Source organism: Diorhabda sublineata, chromosome 4 (genome assembly GCF_026230105.1).
Source record: "Diorhabda sublineata isolate icDioSubl1.1 chromosome 4, icDioSubl1.1, whole genome shotgun sequence".
Classification (NCBI taxonomy): domain Eukaryota; kingdom Metazoa; phylum Arthropoda; class Insecta; order Coleoptera; family Chrysomelidae; genus Diorhabda; species Diorhabda sublineata.
Window position 1 is genome coordinate 2,012,706 of NC_079477.1, and position 19,098 is coordinate 2,031,803.

At 33.5% G+C, this 19,098-nt stretch overlaps 1 protein-coding gene across 11 annotated transcripts in view; it reads right to left on the reverse strand.

Annotated features, from left to right (window-relative positions):
- Positions 1-19,098, reverse strand: part of LOC130443523 (CCR4-NOT transcription complex subunit 6) — a 156,424-nt gene that overhangs the window by 10,871 nt on the left and 126,455 nt on the right. For 3 of the 11 annotated variants that reach the window (XR_008909850.1, XM_056778226.1, XM_056778217.1), the window contains exons 4-10: positions 8,760-8,828; positions 8,537-8,694; positions 6,834-6,988; positions 6,614-6,765; positions 6,297-6,545; positions 6,058-6,217; positions 5,777-5,992 (exon numbers count right to left, since the gene is read on the reverse strand). Coding sequence is in view for 9 of the 11 variants with exons in the window: in XM_056778226.1 (XP_056634204.1) it covers positions 5,777-5,992; positions 6,058-6,217; positions 6,297-6,545; positions 6,614-6,765; positions 6,834-6,988; positions 8,537-8,694; positions 8,760-8,828 (1,159 nt within the window). In the remaining 2 variants the exon portion in view is untranslated. Of the gene's footprint in view, positions 1-294; positions 380-1,754; positions 1,852-2,990; positions 3,115-5,776; positions 5,993-6,057; positions 6,218-6,296; positions 6,546-6,613; positions 6,766-6,833; positions 6,989-8,536; positions 8,695-8,759; positions 8,829-19,098 lie in introns of those variants that run through there. The other 8 variants (XR_008909851.1, XM_056778218.1, XM_056778223.1 and 5 more) reach the window with 5 other exon arrangements.

Below are 19,098 nucleotides of genomic sequence, written 5' to 3' on the forward strand. Positions count from 1 at the left end.
CAAATTTTTACGTAGTTGTGTCAAAAAGTGGGAATAGGAGCCGCCCCTCTAAAACAATTTTTTATATAAAGTTTGATCGGTGATAAAAATAAAAAATTTTTCAAGTATATTGATTAGTAGGTTTGTAAATACGAAAGGAATCAATTTTAAAGTACTTGTAGACTATGAAATTATTTTAAAATAAAAATTTCTCTTATAAAATATAAGAATTGTGATATCAAAACTACCAACTCATTATAATATCAAAAAACTACTTTTTCAAAAGAACTACGTAATATTTTTGTAAACATATACCTACCATGTTTCTTTACAAAGATCAACAAGTACTTTTTTCAGCCCCTTTGAATTAAATTTTAATTTTTCGGTGGGTAAAATATACCTTAAACAAAATTGTTAGTTATAAAACGTCGGTTAGTATTTTTCCCAATAATGTAAGGTTTTTCATTATCTTATTTTTCACGTTTACAGTTAGTGCAATTCAAAATACGTTAACCAACTAGTGATAAAGTGGAAACCAAATTTTTCTTCACGACCACTTGTGTCATTAGGTCTGTGACAAATACCATTAGGAATAATATTCTCGGGATAACTGTATATAGAAAATCTTAAAAAAGTTCAAAATCATTTCAGCTCTCATTAATTGATCTAAACAAGAATAAAATGGAAACAAAACCAGTATTAGAAATAATATTCCAAGAATAACTCCCAACAACTTCAAGGTTACCCGAACTTGAAGCAAGAAGAGATTTTTAGGTTAGGTTTTTAGGTACAATGGACTTGTTGATTGTTATATATCAATATATGAATGCGAATATTATGTGATACACTTATAACTATTTATATTGTTCGGTTTTCTTAATTTCTTACTATTTCTTGAGTTTTACTTACGTTAACACCAAAAATGAATGCTGTATGAAATAATTCCTGATAAGAGTCCTTTTGAAAACTGAATCATCAAAATCAGAAAAGTTTCAAAACAAAAACAAGCTTTAATGAGAAGAAGTTCCATAATAATGAGATTGGAATGTGTATTATAATATGATCCGAGCTATTTTGTTAAAATAAAACTAATCTGTTAATGTAACACCACGTGTATTTATTAAAACCTGTTAACAAAAGCCGCGTCTTTTCTCAAGTCCAAAACATTGGCCTCAACCCCCCATGCCTGTTGAGCCAATTAATTGTAACTTTTAATTGACTCGTACAAAGGTTGCGGGATAGCTATGAAATATATATATATATATATATATATATATATATATATATATATATATAATTGATTACCTATATAATACAGAATCTAAGAAAGAAAAAAATGGAAACAAATGCTTGATTGAAACATATAGAAATAATATTTTCAGAACAATTCCCAACTTCATCTTAAGGGTTACAAGAATAAAAAACAGTAAAAGGTTTCGGAATGTTTTGAGCAACATAGATTGAGTTAATTTTTCAACATACTAGATATATTTGTTAATAATTATGGGTTTTTCAATACCCAGCAATAATGCCTAAGCCTTATGTGGGGGTTGTTATTAAAAAAAAAACCATTAAACATTGAATTGTTTGTAAAGAGCTTGTTTACCCACTAAAAGTTAATCGTAACATATTTATTGCACTAACTGTATATTGGTTTACAAAGTTATTGTGTTCTGAAATACCCCACATCAATATTTAAACAAAAAAAAAATAAAAAAATAATGTTTGATTAAGTAATATTGGTAACCCTAAGTTTGATTGTGCCCTATACAAACCTTTATGTATCTTACTTAAAAATAAGGATAATAGGGTTTGTATACAACAGGCTGATAATAATTTTTGTTTCTATTCCTATATGGAGGTACATAATAACTAAAAATAAAATTAGATACGTTGAAGCAATGAGTTAAATTTCATTGAAATGCATTCAAAGATTTAATCAAAAAATTTTTATAATGATTATAATGATACATACACACTTTTCCAAGTTTCGATAAGCACTTACATGATTTATGAAAGAAGTTCATCAATATTATTATACAAAATTTATAAACACATATCAAGGTTCAAAAGTTTTTACATGAAATTTGATTTTATTGTCAATCCGCGGCCATAGAATATTGAATTCCATTTAAACTGCACTCCACTAACAGCATAGACACAATATGTCGATAACTGTATATTTATATAGGAAAAGGATAAGTCATAAGGAAAAAGAAGAATAACCTAACCAATACAACAACTTATTTACAATGTTATCAATTTCGCAGTATAAATACAGAAAAAGGATTTATATTAAAACTGTTTACCATACGATATGGAAGGTTGGACGCACCATGAACAGAGATGTGGATCTACCGAAGAATTTTGAAACTTCTGTGCACGTCAAGAAAAACCAACAAAGAAATTTTAAGAAGAACGTGAATTGCTAGGGATGATAAACGTAGGAAAATAGCATCGCCGGGACATGTGAGAGGTACCATTTGCTTCAATTCTAGATAGAAGGGGATTGGGCGAAAGGGGCTTCACAATATCAAAAACTGGATAGGTATAAGAACCGCAGGAGAATGAATTCATACCACCAGAGACAGGATAAAATGGTCAGGAGAGAAAATTGTTATTCATATGATTTGAAGTGAGTTAATGATTCATTTGAGATTTGCAGATGACATATCGTTGCTTGGTTCTTCATTTGGAACAAGAAAACGATAAATGGGAGCATCAAAGAAAACAGTTTCATTAAAAATGGCATTTATGCTTTAAAAACTTTGACATTGATAAAATATACTGTGTAAAAGCTTCTGGGAACCTGAAGAAGCCTCTAGAATGTTAAAATGAAAAATGAATAAATAATAACCAAAGTTGTATATCAGATAAGGAAATATATAAAGAGACAAAATGTTATTGAAGAGTTGATATTGTCAAAGAATAAAGAAGTATAGGGAATAGGATGAAACGGAAACATTTGGTAGAAGCTAATGACGGAAATCAACTTAAAAAAACTCAGTAAATTGTTTACAAAATTTTTTTAATGGATACTATGTTTTCAAGTAACATTGGACCAAATGATTGCTGATATTTGCTTAGACATAAATTAATCAAACCGTGCAACAACTTCAAGCAGCCTAGAGAAGCCTAGAAACAAAGAAAACTGAGTGTATTTTGGATACCGAAAGATATTACTACCAAATGTTATTGAAAAGAAAATATTGTCATGGAATAAGAAATTTTAGAAAAGATAAGGTAGACATGATGATGATGATGATAGACAATTAACTTCAAAAATTACTGTGAATTGTTTAGGGATAAATTTATTTTTATAATGGATACTTTGTTTACAAGTAAAACTGGTTCAAATATATGCTGAGATTTGATTATGAAAAGTTTGGACATACGTTAGTCAAAGTGTACAGTACAACAACTACCAGTAACCCAGAGAAACATGTTAGGTTTTTCCTGTACATATAGAAACCAAAACATTTTGTAAATTGTTTCTAATAAAGGTCTTCATCTAGTAGTGGTTAGATGAAGGTGATAGAAATGTCTATAAAACATTTGACAAAATCACTGTAAAGTGGACACTTATGGATACTACATTTTCAACGAAAACAGCACCAAATGAAATAATAAAAAGCTTGGATATAAGCTAATCAACATCTGATGGAAGTCTTAATCGATAACAGCTAATGATGGTAATAGAATGTCTTATAAAAACAGTCAAATTCGAAAATTTTTAAAAATCAGTGTGTCACATTCTGTAAATTGTTTTTGGAAAAAATTTATTTTCTTATAGATACTTTTATCTACTTTTTGTTGTTTTAAGTGAAATATGTTTTATAGCTAGTCGAACCGTGAAAAAACTTCAAGTAACCTGGAAAAGCTTGTAGAGAAGTCAAACATTTGGATTGAAGAAAACTGATCACCAATATGATATTTTCACAGATTGAATGGCTATAGAAAATAGGGTGGAGTAGAAACAATTGGTAGTCTACATTTGGTGCTTGATCGATAAAAGGTAATGATGATTTTTTCTATAATTACTTTTTTCGCCCTTAAGTGAAACTAGACTAAATGAATGATGAGGTTTGATAATGGAAAGCTCAAATCAATGTGTACGAGAACTTCAAGAAGATAATAAAAATAGGAAACGAATAGAAAACGAAAAAATACTGACCACCAAAGTTGTATTTTGGTTAACGAAAGATATACAAGAAACCAAATGGTTTTGAACTGTCAGTCGACGAAGAATTGTTGAAAATAGAACAGAAGGGGAACATCTGGTGGAGGTTTTCATCTTGTAGTGGATCGATACCAGTTAATGATGATCACCAAGATGATATTTTTACCGATTGAACGGCTATAGAAAATAGGGTGGAGTTGAAACAACTGGTAGTCTACATTTGGTGCTTGATCGATAAAAGGTAATGATGATTTTTTCTATAATTACTTTTTTCGCCCTTAAGTGAAATTAGACTAAATGAATGATGAGGTTTGATAATGGAAAACTTAAATCAAATTGTATAAGAACTTCAAGAAGATCACAGAAAGATAATAAAAATAGGAATCGAATAGAAAACGAAAAAATACTGACCACCAAAGTTGTATTTTGGTTAACGAAAGATATACAAGAAACCAAATGTTTTTGAACTGTCAGTCAACGAAGAATTGTTGAAAATAGAACAGAAGGGGAACATCTGGTGGAGGTTTTCATCTTGTAGTGGATCGATACCAGTTAATGATGATCACCAAGATGATATGTTTACAGATTGAACGGCTATAGAAAATAGGGTGGAGTTGAAACAACTGGTAGTCTACATTTGGTGCTTGATCGATAAAAGGTAATGATGATTTTTTCTATAATTACTTTTTTCGCCCTTAAGTGAAACTAGACTAAATGAATGATGAGGTTTGATAATGGAAAGCTCAAATCAATGTGTACGAGAACTTCAAGAAGATAATAAAAATAGGAAACGAATAGAAAACGAAAAAATACTGACCACCAAAGTTGTATTTTGGTTAACGAAAGATATACAAGAAACCAAATGGTTTTGAACTGTCAGTCGACGAAGAATTGTTGAAAATAGAACAGAAGGGGAACATCTGGTGGAGGTTTTCATCTTGTAGTGGATCGATACCAGTTAATGATGATCACCAAGATGATATTTTTACCGATTGAACGGCTATAGAAAATAGGGTGGAGTAGAAACAACTGGTAGTCTACATTTGGTGCTTGATCGATAAAAGGTAATGATGATTTTTTCTATAATTACTTTTTTCGCCCTTAAGTGAAACTAGACTAAATGAATGATGAGGTTTGATAATGGAAAACTTAAATCAAATTGTATAAGAACTTCAAGAAGATCACAGAAAGATAATAAAAATAGGAATCGAATAGAAAACGAAAAAATACTGATCACCAAAGTTGTATTTTGGTTAACGAAAGATATACAAGAAACCAAATGGTTTTGAACTGTCAGTCGACGAAGAATTGTTGAAAATAGATCAGAAGGGGAACATCTGGTGGAGGTTTTCATCTTGTAGTGGATCGATACCAGTTAATGATGATCACCAAGATGATATTTTTACCGATTGAACGGCTATAGAAAATAGGGTGGAGTAGAAACAACTGGTAGTCTACATTTGGTGCTTGATCGATAAAAGGTAATGATGATTTTTGTACGAATTATGGTATTTTTAATATTCGATAAACTTCGTTCGTGTAAACCATTTTTGTTACAATATTTGCTAGCGAATGATATATAATATGAGTTTTTTTTTTTTTGTAAAAATGACTCACCTATGACCGATTAGTCCATTCATTGCTGTTGTGATGGTCGGCATCATTTCCAATTCGACCAACAATGGAAAATGATCGGAGTAGATGTGAGGATGAGGACAGCCTATGACTTTGTTTTGTTGCAACCATTCCTGAGAAAGTGGACCCAGCAAACCTAGAGGCGTCATGGTTTGTTTCGAATAGAATATATAATCGATAATACCCTTAAAATCGAACCTGTAAAAACGATTAATTCGATAGCGTGTTGTGACGTTAACAAAAATAAATATTATTGTATTTACGTGTAATTAGTGAAAGGCATTATTTCGTCGTTATATGCCGATGCCAATTTGAAGGAATGCGTAAACTCGTTCGGTTTATCACAGCTGAGCACTTTCTCCAAACACGCCTTATAACTGAAGGTCTTGAAGTCTTTGTGTTCCATAGACACTCTACCGGTACCTAAATATAGGGAAAACGAAATTTAATCGACGTAGAATAATAATAATAATAATAATAATAATAATAAAGATACACTTGCCTAAAAATTCGGTGACGCCGGAATCCGGTAACGAATTGAAATCCCCGCACAATACGAGTTGGATGTTACTCGAATCGGTGTTTATATCGTGCGCTTTTAGAGTTTGAGCAGATTCCTCCAAGATGGCTTTGAGCTCGTTGGAAAGCATCATCGTCTGGATAAGTTTTACGTCGCAAAATTCCGGATCCCAATGTATGTGGGCTGTACAAACTAGAATCGGTTGTTGGAGGAAAGGCGCGTCGGACGGAGCTGGGATAAAATGAAAGTTTCGTTTAAAAAAAATAAAAGAAATCGATTTGTAATAAAGCGGCGCTTACTGTTGTCCCAAGCCGCTTCCGTTGTTTGCAGTAACGCCGCTAATCCGATGTTATCCTTCGGCATAACTCTATTCAACATGTGTTCCATACCGTCCGCGCTGGCCATCGCCAATTGATTGAATTCAACTAAATGCTCTTTCACCAAAGTGAATCTGAAAATAGCGGAAATTCGATTTGAATTCGATAAAAGGATTTTTCAATATTCAATAGGCACACGTACTTGGATACCCTATAAAAAATGGCGCATCCATCGACGTATTTTCTTTCGCTTTCCGCCATATGTTTAGCTCTAGATTTTGGGGAATAAATACCGTTGTACCCGTCCATTTTAAGTTCTGGTAGAAAATAATTGTAGAACTGCTCCATCTCGACTTCCTAAAATTTATTAGTGCAATACAACAAGAAACATTCGTCGAAATATTTCGTATTAAATAAACCACGCGATTGACGCACAGATGGCGCTGTTATCGTCGAATCCATATGACGTTCGCGAAGTACCAACTTTCAAAAAACTACGTGTCGAATTTCATGACATTTCGATTAGTAACAAAAAAGCGACAGACATTTAAGTGAAGTTACTTTAGTTATTTTCAAAAAACAATTTGGTGGATTAATTTATAATTTTTTGATGAAAAAAAAGCTCAAGCAAGCTCAATAATGGCTTCAAAAGTGCTATCCGGACTCTGCTCCATCGAAAACAACCGTTTGTTATTGATTTGTTGAATTTAAACGTGGTCGTACAGACACCGATGACGGTGAACGTTCTGGTCGATTAAAAACAACATTTGTTGATGATTTAGAGCAGGTTTGGCCATTTTTACACGTAATAAATCAAATTTTTGGAACCTATATGTGACAATGGATGAGATATGGATCCATCACTTCACTCCAGAACCAAAACGATCATCATCTGAGTGGACTGCAGCTGGGGAAGGTTATGGCTTTAATATTTTGGGATACCCATGAAATATTATCCATCGATTATCTCCAAAAGATTTGTCGGATCGTTTTAATACAAAAATCGAGGAAAAACGGCTTCGTATGTCGAAGAAAGAACCACTCGTTCACCAAGACAATGCACCGATGGTTAGATTGAACGAATTGATTCCTCATCCGCCGTATAGCCCAGATCTGGCCTATTAGAAAAAGATCTGTTTCGAAATTGATCCGATTTGAGTCGGTGGAAGCGGTAAAGCGACAAACGACAGAGCTCCTAAAGGCTTTTACCAAAGAATACTTCCAGAACTGTTTAGATCAATGGAAAAAACGTATGGAAAAGGTGTGTGGCGACGGGAGGGGAGTATATTGAAGGGGGGCGTTCGAATGTGGAATAATTTTCCGTTTTTCGTAACCAGTTTCGTTATTTAATAGCCTTTTGAACACATGATAAAATGAGAGACAAATAAAAATCAATTACACCATATGCGAAATATTCCAAAAATTCGAAAAAAATCTCGAAAAAAGGTGTCGAAACTTTATTATGCAAAAATTAAGATTAATCTAAATCCAAATTCTCGTTATTTAACGAAAACGGCAGTTTTGATGTGAAACATCTGTCGACAGTGTTGTCACAATTCAAGGATTTTCTTCAATTACAAGTATTTTCCGAATAGATGAAACTTTTGGTAATTTTATCGTTTTTTCGTTGTAGGAAATCGAAAATTTTTTTGTAAATCTTTGTTTTTACCGCAAATTTCGATACGGCTTTATGTTATCAAAAACGTACTTCTTCAATTTTAACTTTTTAGCGAAGCGTCAAACGAAATTCGCGCATTTTTTTGTTAATCTACACAAAGAAAACGAAAATTTTGAAAAATAACGATTTTTTGTAGTGGGGCTCGGATTGAGCTCAGTTTCATTTTATCACATATTTCACTGACGCACGTTTCGATAACCAATTTATCGTCTTCAGACATATCTTACCTGTAGGTTGATGATATCAGCACCATAATGTTTGATTTCTTCTAGGATGCCCTTTTTCCTATAATCCCAATTGAGGGCCCAACTAGGGCAGTAACTGTACATTTGCCTGGTGGCGTATTTATCACATAGAACATTGTAACACATCACAGTGAATATACCTATAAAAAATATTGTGATATTTGGTCGTTACACATGACGATTTCCCCATCAAATAGATACTTACATGTTGGTCTGTTTGTAGTGGGCCTCGCCAAAGGAATCCACGGCCGTGGCGGAGGAGAAGGTGTCGTAACTGAAAAAAAAAAAAAAAAAGATAATAATTATAAAAAACTATAACGAATAATTGAAATAGTTCAACAAAATTCTATTTATGTAATACATCATTCAATAAATCGTGTGATTGACACACAGATGGCGCTGCCATTGACAAATCCATGCGACGTTCACGAAGTACCAACTTTCAAAAGTCTACGTGTCAAATTTCATGACATTTCGATTAGTAACAAAAAAACGACAGACATTTAAGTGAAGTTACTTTAGTTATTTTCAAAAAACAATTTGATGTATTAATTTATCATTTTTTGTTATATGTTATACTATCTCTATCGAAAAAAATAATTTTTTATTAGTTTGCTAAATTTAAACGCGATCCATGATGGTGAACGTTCTGGTCTGGTTCGATTGTCGTGGTACCCCAGAAAAAATGTAGAAAAAAATTCACAAATTGGTTCTAACTAATATAATGAGGTCGTAGATACATCAGATGGCAATTATGCATGAACATTTGACCGTGAAAAAGCTTTTTTCAAAATTGGGTGCCGCGTTTACTCACAGTCGATCGAAAACAACAACGTTTCGATGATTTAGAGCAGTATTTGGGCAGATTTTTCGGTCGAAATATGACACGGATCCGTAACTTTACTCCGGTATCAAAACGATCATCATCCGAGTGGACTGCAGTCGGTGAACCAGGTTCAAAGGCACAACAGTCAACTGGGAAGGTTGTGGAATTATTTGGTTATGTTAGGTTAGATTATTGCTAATCCAAAATGGAGATAACAATCAATAGCGAGTTGTTGGATCGTTTTAATGCTAAAATCAAGGAAAAACGGCCTCAAATGTGGGAGAAAAAACCACCAAGACAACGCACAGATACACAAGTCGATAATCATCCACCGTATAGTCCGGATCCGATTCCAAATCAAATGAATAAGCAATCGATGAAACTGAAGCCTATTTTCTACATTAAAATCGAGACAAATCATGTAAAAGTAAAAAAAATCTTGTTTTTTACGATTGAAACTTATTATTAACACCCTAAAGCTAATCTACTATGTATCGTAGATAATATATTTCCATTAGGGCCCTCGGGGTACTATGAGTGTCAACTATTTACATAAATTTACGTCTGAAAGATATACCCCTCAGATATTTTACATTCTCAACATCAACTTATCCGCAATGTTTATAAACTGTAATGGCAAAACATCGAAATTGCCCGGTCTTTATGTATATAATGTTGTGGTACCGGTTTTTTATAATGTTACATAATTTTCGTCTTGACATCTTATCTGTTGAAATTATCGCGATGTCTTATTAAAATTCGATTGAGCTTATTTCTTTTCACGAGGATCGCGAACGGCCGATACCAAACTATTGCCCGATCCATCAATTTTTATTAGATTTATAGACGATCAAAGAACCGAACATAGTTTTGACCGATAAACGATAAAGACGACGTCAAAAAAAAGGGCCACGAGAAATTGTTACAATTGGAGTAATCACACACACACCAAGTATCGGGTGCAAAGTCATCGATAGAGGGCGCTGTTTCGCATATTTCAGATATTGCGATTACAAATTTGAATTGAGCGAAAAATCTTTCATTTGGCCTTCCAGATTTCCAGAACTCAGTTGCTTAGACCCACGACAAGGGGTGATATGATTGAAAGAATCCGTCGGCGACTGATTTTATGTATAGAAAATGATGGACGATAATTTGAACACCTAGGGTGTTAATTTCCAATTGGGCGAAACAACCCAATAGAAAAACTTTGAAAAGACCAATTGCTGCAAGAAAGCGAATCGATTGAATCAAATTTTCCCATAAAAAACTGTATACGGAGAATAATATGGCCTTCGAGGTGCAAAAGGATAACGGTACACACAAATTTGGCACGACCAATTTGCGTCTAAAGATCCTCAAAGTATTTATCCCTGCTACAATCACTGAATAGCATCAGGTTCGACATTTGACGCACCATATATGTTGCCTACACACTCTACGCGTTGTTTTGTAGGATAATTGGACTGTCCACAAGATCCAGGAGGTCATACCGAACGTCGCGTCGTACTTTTCGCACTTGTACGACACAGTCCAACCACCACAAACTTCCTTGCCACGACTTATACCTTTACCCTCGTATATACTAGTTTACAGTTTTAAATTCCTTCTTAACACGCTTATATATTAGCTTCACCTGTATGTGGGTTTGTTTATTTGTAACTCTCGTTTGAACTAAGAGCAATTTAATGAAGGTTTCGAACTTCCGATCTTTGTGTTGGAAATTAAGCGCTTCGAAACCTTACCAACTACACCGTTAGGGCTCGGTGCTAGTTTCGACGAGATGTAAGTACATACATTAAATGAAAAGTTCAATAAGGAATATAAAAATTACGCCATATCAATTGAAATCTCTTCTAATGGAAGTTTGTAATTAAATCTTAATAAATTAACAATTTCAATCGAACTGCGAACATCGACCGGTTCTTATCTAAATAATCATCAATCTTACTCACTTATTTAATTATTTTTCGGATTATTTGAGCACTCATCAATCGACTATTAAGAATTTTATTTATTTTGATTCGCTCGTCGCATCGCATATTCGATTAATAAACCAAGTAAAGTGACAGGCCTTAATTTCAGTTTTTATTTTTGATATAAAAATAGAAAAGGCCACAGGAAAATGTGGTTGGATGGAAACCAAATTGGAGTACTGATTCGTAATTGCAATTGCCGGCTGACTAGTTTCGACGTTATTGCGTCTCATCAAAACGGCGTAACAACATCTCGTTCGAAATGTATAATCCGAACCGACAGCAATTCTTTCAGAGAATTTATGTGTGATTGGTTTACACGAGGATTGGAGTTCTTCAAAGGATTCCGAGGCCCGGAACTCAACGGATTGTAAATTTATTCTTTTGTTTAGCTTAGGCTTGGAACTTGGGTCATTTTTAGTATTTCAGATCAACTTCTAGTTCTGTCGCCTTTTCCAAAAAATCACTTTAAATTCCCCCCGGAAAGAATCACGACGTTTAAATATCGAAATTTTCCAAAACTTCCAACGAATTATTCGAATTAAATCTTCGTGCAACTTCACTATATGCAACGCCCGTATCTTTTTAAATATTTAACGAGCATTATTCCATTTTGAAAAACATTTGTGATTTTTCAATTGGTTCGAGTTGTACCGATGACCGATAGTAGGTTGCCAATTATGTCTGCAACATCGTTAATGTTTTAATAAAAATAAAACCCTCCAACCATGTTGCTTCCCTTCTCATTACTCTACTGAAGTAATTATTATACAAAATCCGGCCTTCGAATCGCTCTTCGCGAACATTTCTATACGTCCATTCTCCTCCCTACTATTTTTTTTTTTTCACTATCTTGAACAGAACCGAACTAAAATTTGTTATTATCGAATTATATAATACTACTACAATGTATACGATTCGAAATGTACATTTCCTTCAGTTTATTTTCCCTCGGCCCTGTATAGGTATTTCTTGGTATCTTCCTATCTTATTGGATATCCAAAGGGTGGTTTTACCAAAGTGTCAAAAAGCTTTTTGAACGTTCGGTTGAAACCATAGAATACCTCAAATGTTAATGTTTTCTTTTTGTCCAATAGGAACTTGACAATTTCGAATTTAGTTTGTGAACGCACCTTTTCACTTGACATCGAACTGTCACTGTCAGTTTATTCAGTTGACATAACCTTTTCATCATGGTGATGTACACAAACAAACAACGTCTGCAAATTTAAAAAATTCACTACAGAAACTTGACAATTTTGAATTTAGTTTGTGAACGCACCTTTTCACTTGACATCGAACTGTCACTGTCAGTTTATTCAGTTGACATAACCTTTTCGTCATGGCGAAATACACGAACGAATAACGTCTGCAAATTTAAAAGATTCACTACAGAAACTTGACAATTTTGAATTTAGTTTGTGAACGCACCTTTTCACTTGACATCGAACTGTCACTGTCAGTTTATTCAGTTGACATAACCTTTTCATCATGGTGATGTACACAAACAAACAACGTCTGCAAATTTAAAAAATTCACTACAGAAACTTGACAATTTTGAATTTAGTTTGTGAACACACCTTTTCACTTGACATCGAACTGTCACTGTCAGTTTATTCAGTTGACATAACCTTTTCGTCATGGCGAAATACACGAACGAATAACGTCTGCAAATTTAAAAGATTCACTACAGAAACTTGACAATTTTGAATTTAGTTTGTGAACGCACCTTTTCACTTGACATCGAACTGTCACTGTCAGTTTATTCAGTTGACATAACCTTTTCGTCATGGTGATGTACACAAACAAACAACGTCTGCAAATTTAAAAAATTCACTACAGAAACTTGACAATTTTGAATTTAGTTTATGAACGCACCTTTTTACTTGACATCTAACTGTCACTGTCAGTTTATTCAGTAGACATAACCTTTTCATCTTGGTGATGTACACAAACAAACAACGTCTGCAAATTTAAAAAATTTACTACAGAAGTTTGACAATTTTGAATTTAGTTTGTGAACGCACCTTTTCACTTGACATCGAACTGTCACTGTCAGTTTATTCAGTTGACATAACCTTTTCATCATGGTGATGTACACAAACAAACAACGTCTGCAAATTTAAAAAATTCACTACAGAAACTTGACAATTTTGAATTTAGTTTGTGAACGCACCTTTTCACTTGACATCGAACTGTCACTGTCAGTTTATTCAGTTGACATAACCTTTTCGTCATGGCGAAATACACGAACGAATAACGTCTGCAAATCTTAAAAATTTACTTTAAGTCGGTGGACGCTTCTTTAAGAGCCTCAACCCCGATTTTCGATCGCAATTATCGATCTAGTAACAAGTTTACTTATTACCGTGCCGGTGAGACTACGGATTGGTCGAAATGTCGAAAATATCGTTGCCGTTGTAGCAAATGATTCAAATCAGTCAATTCCACGGCGTTCTCAAGAGTTGGACATCGCCAAGACCACTTTATGGTGAATTTTGCGTAAGGATCTGGATCTGGAATAGATCATCTTCTGTGACGAAGCTCATTTCTGGCTCAATGGGTTTGTCAATGAAAAAAAATGCGGTATTGGGCGGGTGAAAATCAAAAAGTGCTTAATGAAAAACCACTTAATCCACAAAAGAAAACTATTTGGTGCGTTACAATCGATTTATTGAAGAAGTTTGATTGTGTGTGCTATCTCAAGAAATGGAGCAGTCGATTGGCCGCCTCGTTCGTGCGATTTGACGCCTCTAAATTCGTTTTCTTTGGGGCTACGTCAAATCCTTGGTCTCTGATAATAAGCCGACGACGTTGGAAGAGCTCAAAGCCAATATTGAACGCGAAATGGCAGCCGTTTCGGCCGAGTCATGGAAAATCGGGTCCAACGAATCAACCGCTACAAACGTGCCCGCTGTGGCCATTTGAGCGAACTCGAGTTCCGTTTATAGATGTTTTGGATGGACTACAACCCGATAATAAAGTTTTCGAAAAATCTCAAGCGGTCTTCATTTTATTTCGAACCAAAATTTGTCCCTATCGGAAAACCCCTTTTGATCGGAAACCGATATTATTTATGATATTCAAAATACGATCCTGTTGACAAGCGTATAACAATGGTGGATACTTTTAATATCTTCATCTTTACCAAGCATATATTCAGCTCGTTTACTTTCTTTCCATTTTTATAAGTCTTGTTCGTATAGACGCTGGTCTGTTCTCTGTTGTTTAATCATTTTATATTCCACCTGGAGGTTAATTGTAAACAGAATATGTGTAACTGAAAATTAAAACGTTAAATAAATTGATGTTTTACATATTTACGAACTATTTTTATCGATTGAGTGATCTATAAAATATGCGCCGATCCGAATTTTTTTCGATCGTTTCGAATTACTAACGAACCAGCTCAAATTCGTTGCCGGGACGTGTATCTTTTCGTTCATCACTTGAAGATGGATACTGTTGGAAAGCAATTTGCATATAACGCTCGATTAAGTAACTACAACCAGTCTGCCGGAACAAATTCACTAATCCAGTGGTTGCAGATAGACTAAAGCTTCCGTGCTTCGAGATGGTAAAGATTAATCGAAATGGCCGAGGATATCTGGTATTACAGATACGAAAAAGAACTGCTGGTTCTTTGGAAATTGCATACACTTCCCGTGTAATCGTCAAGGGAAGAAAATCTTGTGGTTTAGCCTAGTGGAAGTACCAGCGATGTCCAGGAGGGGGGTTATCCATTTCGTGGAACCAGATATTGAGTTCAGTATGATGCGAGGTGCTCTAATTAAAATTTTGAAAACGGGATTTATCAAAAATACACGGAAATGTAGATCTCACCTCGAACGAAACCAGTTTTTGCTGATACGGCCGCGTTGGAATTTATCTGCCCAAAATTTTACGGTCGTTAAATGGTGATGCAAAATTTCCTTACACTGGTCTGAACGAATGAAATTTTAATGTATCTTGAATTTGTATTTTGAATCTGAAGCTACGCGTAAAACTAACAAGCGTTTTCATTGAAGTGTGGCGCCATCTACTAGGTGCAAATGACAAAATTTTACAGTTCTCTGTAATGAAATTCGCTTAAGGCGCCATCTGTTCCAGATTTATGGAAACTACGATTAATAACAACAATCAACGTTGATGATCAGTGTTGAAACATAGTCTAAATGTTCAACATCTCCAACATCAATTATTTGCAAAACATCAACTATTCAACATAGTGTCCATTTTTCAATGTTCAAACCATAAAAACTATGTAAAGGAATAATTTTAGCACCCTATACAGGGTGATTCATTAAGAATGTCCAATCTCTGAACTGTAGATTCTATAACTCAAAAAATGATGATTCCGCTCGACATGCCTCGTGCAAATATTGCTAATTTCCGAGATACGGGGCGTTCAAAGTTCGAATTTTGATTTTCGCAATAATTTTTTATGTTTTCACAATTTCTTTTTGAAAATTGGCAATTTTACGTTTTTTTGGCATGAGGAATCATAATTTATTAGTGAGTTTGCTTGGCAACCAAGAGGCCCTGATTTAAATCCTTTGGATTTTTCAATTTGGTCACATATTTAAGGAATAATAAAATTTATTTATGAAAAAATTAAAATTTATTGAACTTTTTAGAAGCAAATACTCGGTAACCGATTGAGTTACACGAATCAAAGAAGAATAACTTTTTTTTGTAGAATTTAACGTTTTTTGATATTTTTTTATCATTTTAGTTGTAAGTTTAGCACAAGAAAAGTTTGCTTTGATTTAATCAACAGTGTAACTAGCGCCCTCTACTAGCAATGTTAAATTAGAGTGCAAATTATGATTCCTCATGCCAAAAAAACGTAAAATTGCCAATTTTCAAAGAGAAATTGTGAAAACATAAAAAATTATTGCGAAAATCAAACTTTGAACGCCCCGTATCTCGGAAATTAGCAATATTTGCACGAGGCATGTCGAGCAGATTCATCATATTTTGAGTTATAGAATGCCAATTTTCAAAAAGAAATTGTGAAAACATAAAAAATTATTGCGAAAATCAAAATTTGAACTTTGAACGCCCCGTATCTCGGAAATTAGCGATATTTGCACGAGGCATGTCGAGCAGATTCATCATATTTTGAGTTATAGAATGCCAATTTTCAAAAAGAAATTGTGAAAACATAAAAAATTATTGCGAAAATCAAAATTTGAACTTTGAACGCCCCGTATCTCGGAAATTAGCGATATTTGCACGAGGCATGTCGAGCAGAATCATCATATTTTGAGTTATAGAATGTACAGTTCAGAGATTGGACATTCTTAATGAATCACCCTATATATATATATACATTAAATTAATCAGCATACTAAACTTTCAAAAAAATCGGACGTACACAATTCAAACTAAATAATTACCATGAAATAAGGACCTAAGTTGAATGGGTATATAAATGAATTGTTTTAAATATGGAATATTTTTTGATTGAAGCGACGAATTCCTCTTATAAAACTATACCATGTGGCCTTGATACAACGTTAAAAAACAAACAAACTTTCTATCGATTCTCTCAATTCTACAACAACGTTTAAAACATACACATTCAATATTGTGAAAGCATCCTATTTATTAGCATCGTTAAAGGTTATCAGCAAAAATAGACATTCTAATAAAGAATGAATGCGGCGTACTTATTCCCATCGACTTTCGTTTTAACAATAAATTTTTTAACACAATTGCTCGTTTTAGACTATAATAATATCATTTATTATTATAGTTACGTTCTCGGTAGATAGATTTATTTGTTTCTACGACCGTTTAGAAAGTATCCCACCAATTGCAATTACTCGGTTATTGTTGTGTGAAAATTTACAGAAAATATGGGTAGTCGTGGGACACCCTGTATAGTCACTAATTTAAATGCACACATTATTGTTCCGATATCAATTGCAGATTATGAAAAACCCTTGCCGACGATTTTGTTTCATCTACCATAGGCGTAGATGTCTCATTTTTTGAATTTGTCATTTTTATAAATATTTTTGAAAAAATGTATCGAAAAATTATAAATTGGAGGGCATTATACTTATACAGATGCACTTAATTGTTGTCCTACTTGGAACTGAAAAAAATAATAGACGAGTAAAATGTACCTGTGAGGGCGTTTGGTTTAAACAGGATACCAGACGTGTACTGATACCTTTTTGTACCCCATACGTCTATTAGAACTTCGGTATTTATTTAATTCAAGAAAATAATCTTGTCTTCTTGTATAAACTCTAGTTAATTCAGTCAATTGCTGAAAGTTTTCTTTTTTTTTAAAACATTCCAATACGTACATTTAAAATATTTTGCTGTGTTTTTATATCTAAATCTTCTTGTCTTCGAAAATATGGATCGAAAAATTATAAATTGGAAGGCATCATACGCCGTTACTTACACAGATGCACTAGAAAAAATAATAGACGAGTAAAACGTAAGGGCGTTTGGTTTAAACAGGGTACCGGACGTGGACTGCGCCCTTTTTGTACCCCATACGTCTGATACGCAAATAATCTTGTCGTCTTATATAAACTCTAGTTAATTCAGTCAATTGCTGAAAGTTTTCTTTTTTTTTAAAACATTCCAATACGTACATTTAAAATATTTTGCTGTGTTTTTATATCTAAATCTTCTTGTCTTCGAAAATATGGATCGAAAAATTATAAATTGGAAGGCATCATACGCCGTTACTTACACAGATGCACTAGAAAAAATAATAGACGAGTAAAACGTAAGGGCGTTTGGTTTAAACAGGGTACCGGACGTGGACTGCGCCCTTTTTGTACCCCATACGTCTGATACGCAAATAATGTTGACGTCTCCTTTTTCTTTACACGTGAATGATGGAATGGAAATTTTTTTACTCTTTTTTTTTTAAACATTCCAGTATATTTAAAATAACTTTCTACGTTTTTATATCTAAATTTTCGTTATTAAATTCATTCACTCATTGTCTTCATTCGCCCATGGTCTAAATATCTAAGAAATTTATGAATTAAATGAATTTTGAGTATATTTTGTTTCAAAATTAGTTTTTTTAAATAATTTTTCAAAGCCGAAACGTCAATTTTATCTATTTTTATTTCGCAAGCGAGAAAGATTGAAAAAAAATTGTTTCCCTTTCTCAAACAGCTGTTTTCGTTCATTGTCAAGTGTTAACGTCCGTAGATTTTTTGTTTACTTCTCGATATTCGGACGGTGTCGCAAAAAATTTTATTTAACAAAAGTGGATGTTTCAATCATCGAAACTATCATTTTAATAAAATATCTATGAATATTAATAGCGATCGTTAACCTTGAAATTCTCTTTACTGTTGCACGTAAAATGTAATGAGGCAATTATTTAACGCATATTGTATTATACAGCATGTCCCATTCAATCCATCAGTTCGCGATAAACAATTCCTAATCTATTAATGTCGATGTTTCCGAATGGAGTTGACAATTTAGTGACAAATGACATAAACATATGAAACAAATTAACGATTTTTGTAATAACATTACGAAATCGTTCACCGACGTAGACAGCGAAGCCGATCCTGTTCTGTTATCATAATATAACCCCAGATAACGAATAGAGTGCTTAAAATATAAATTAATGTAAGAAAATTGTTACAAATCAATATCGATATTCAATATGTTTATTTAATATACGAATTTGTCGTTTTGGTGGTGTCAAATTCGAAATTTGTTGGACAAATGACATAAACATATGA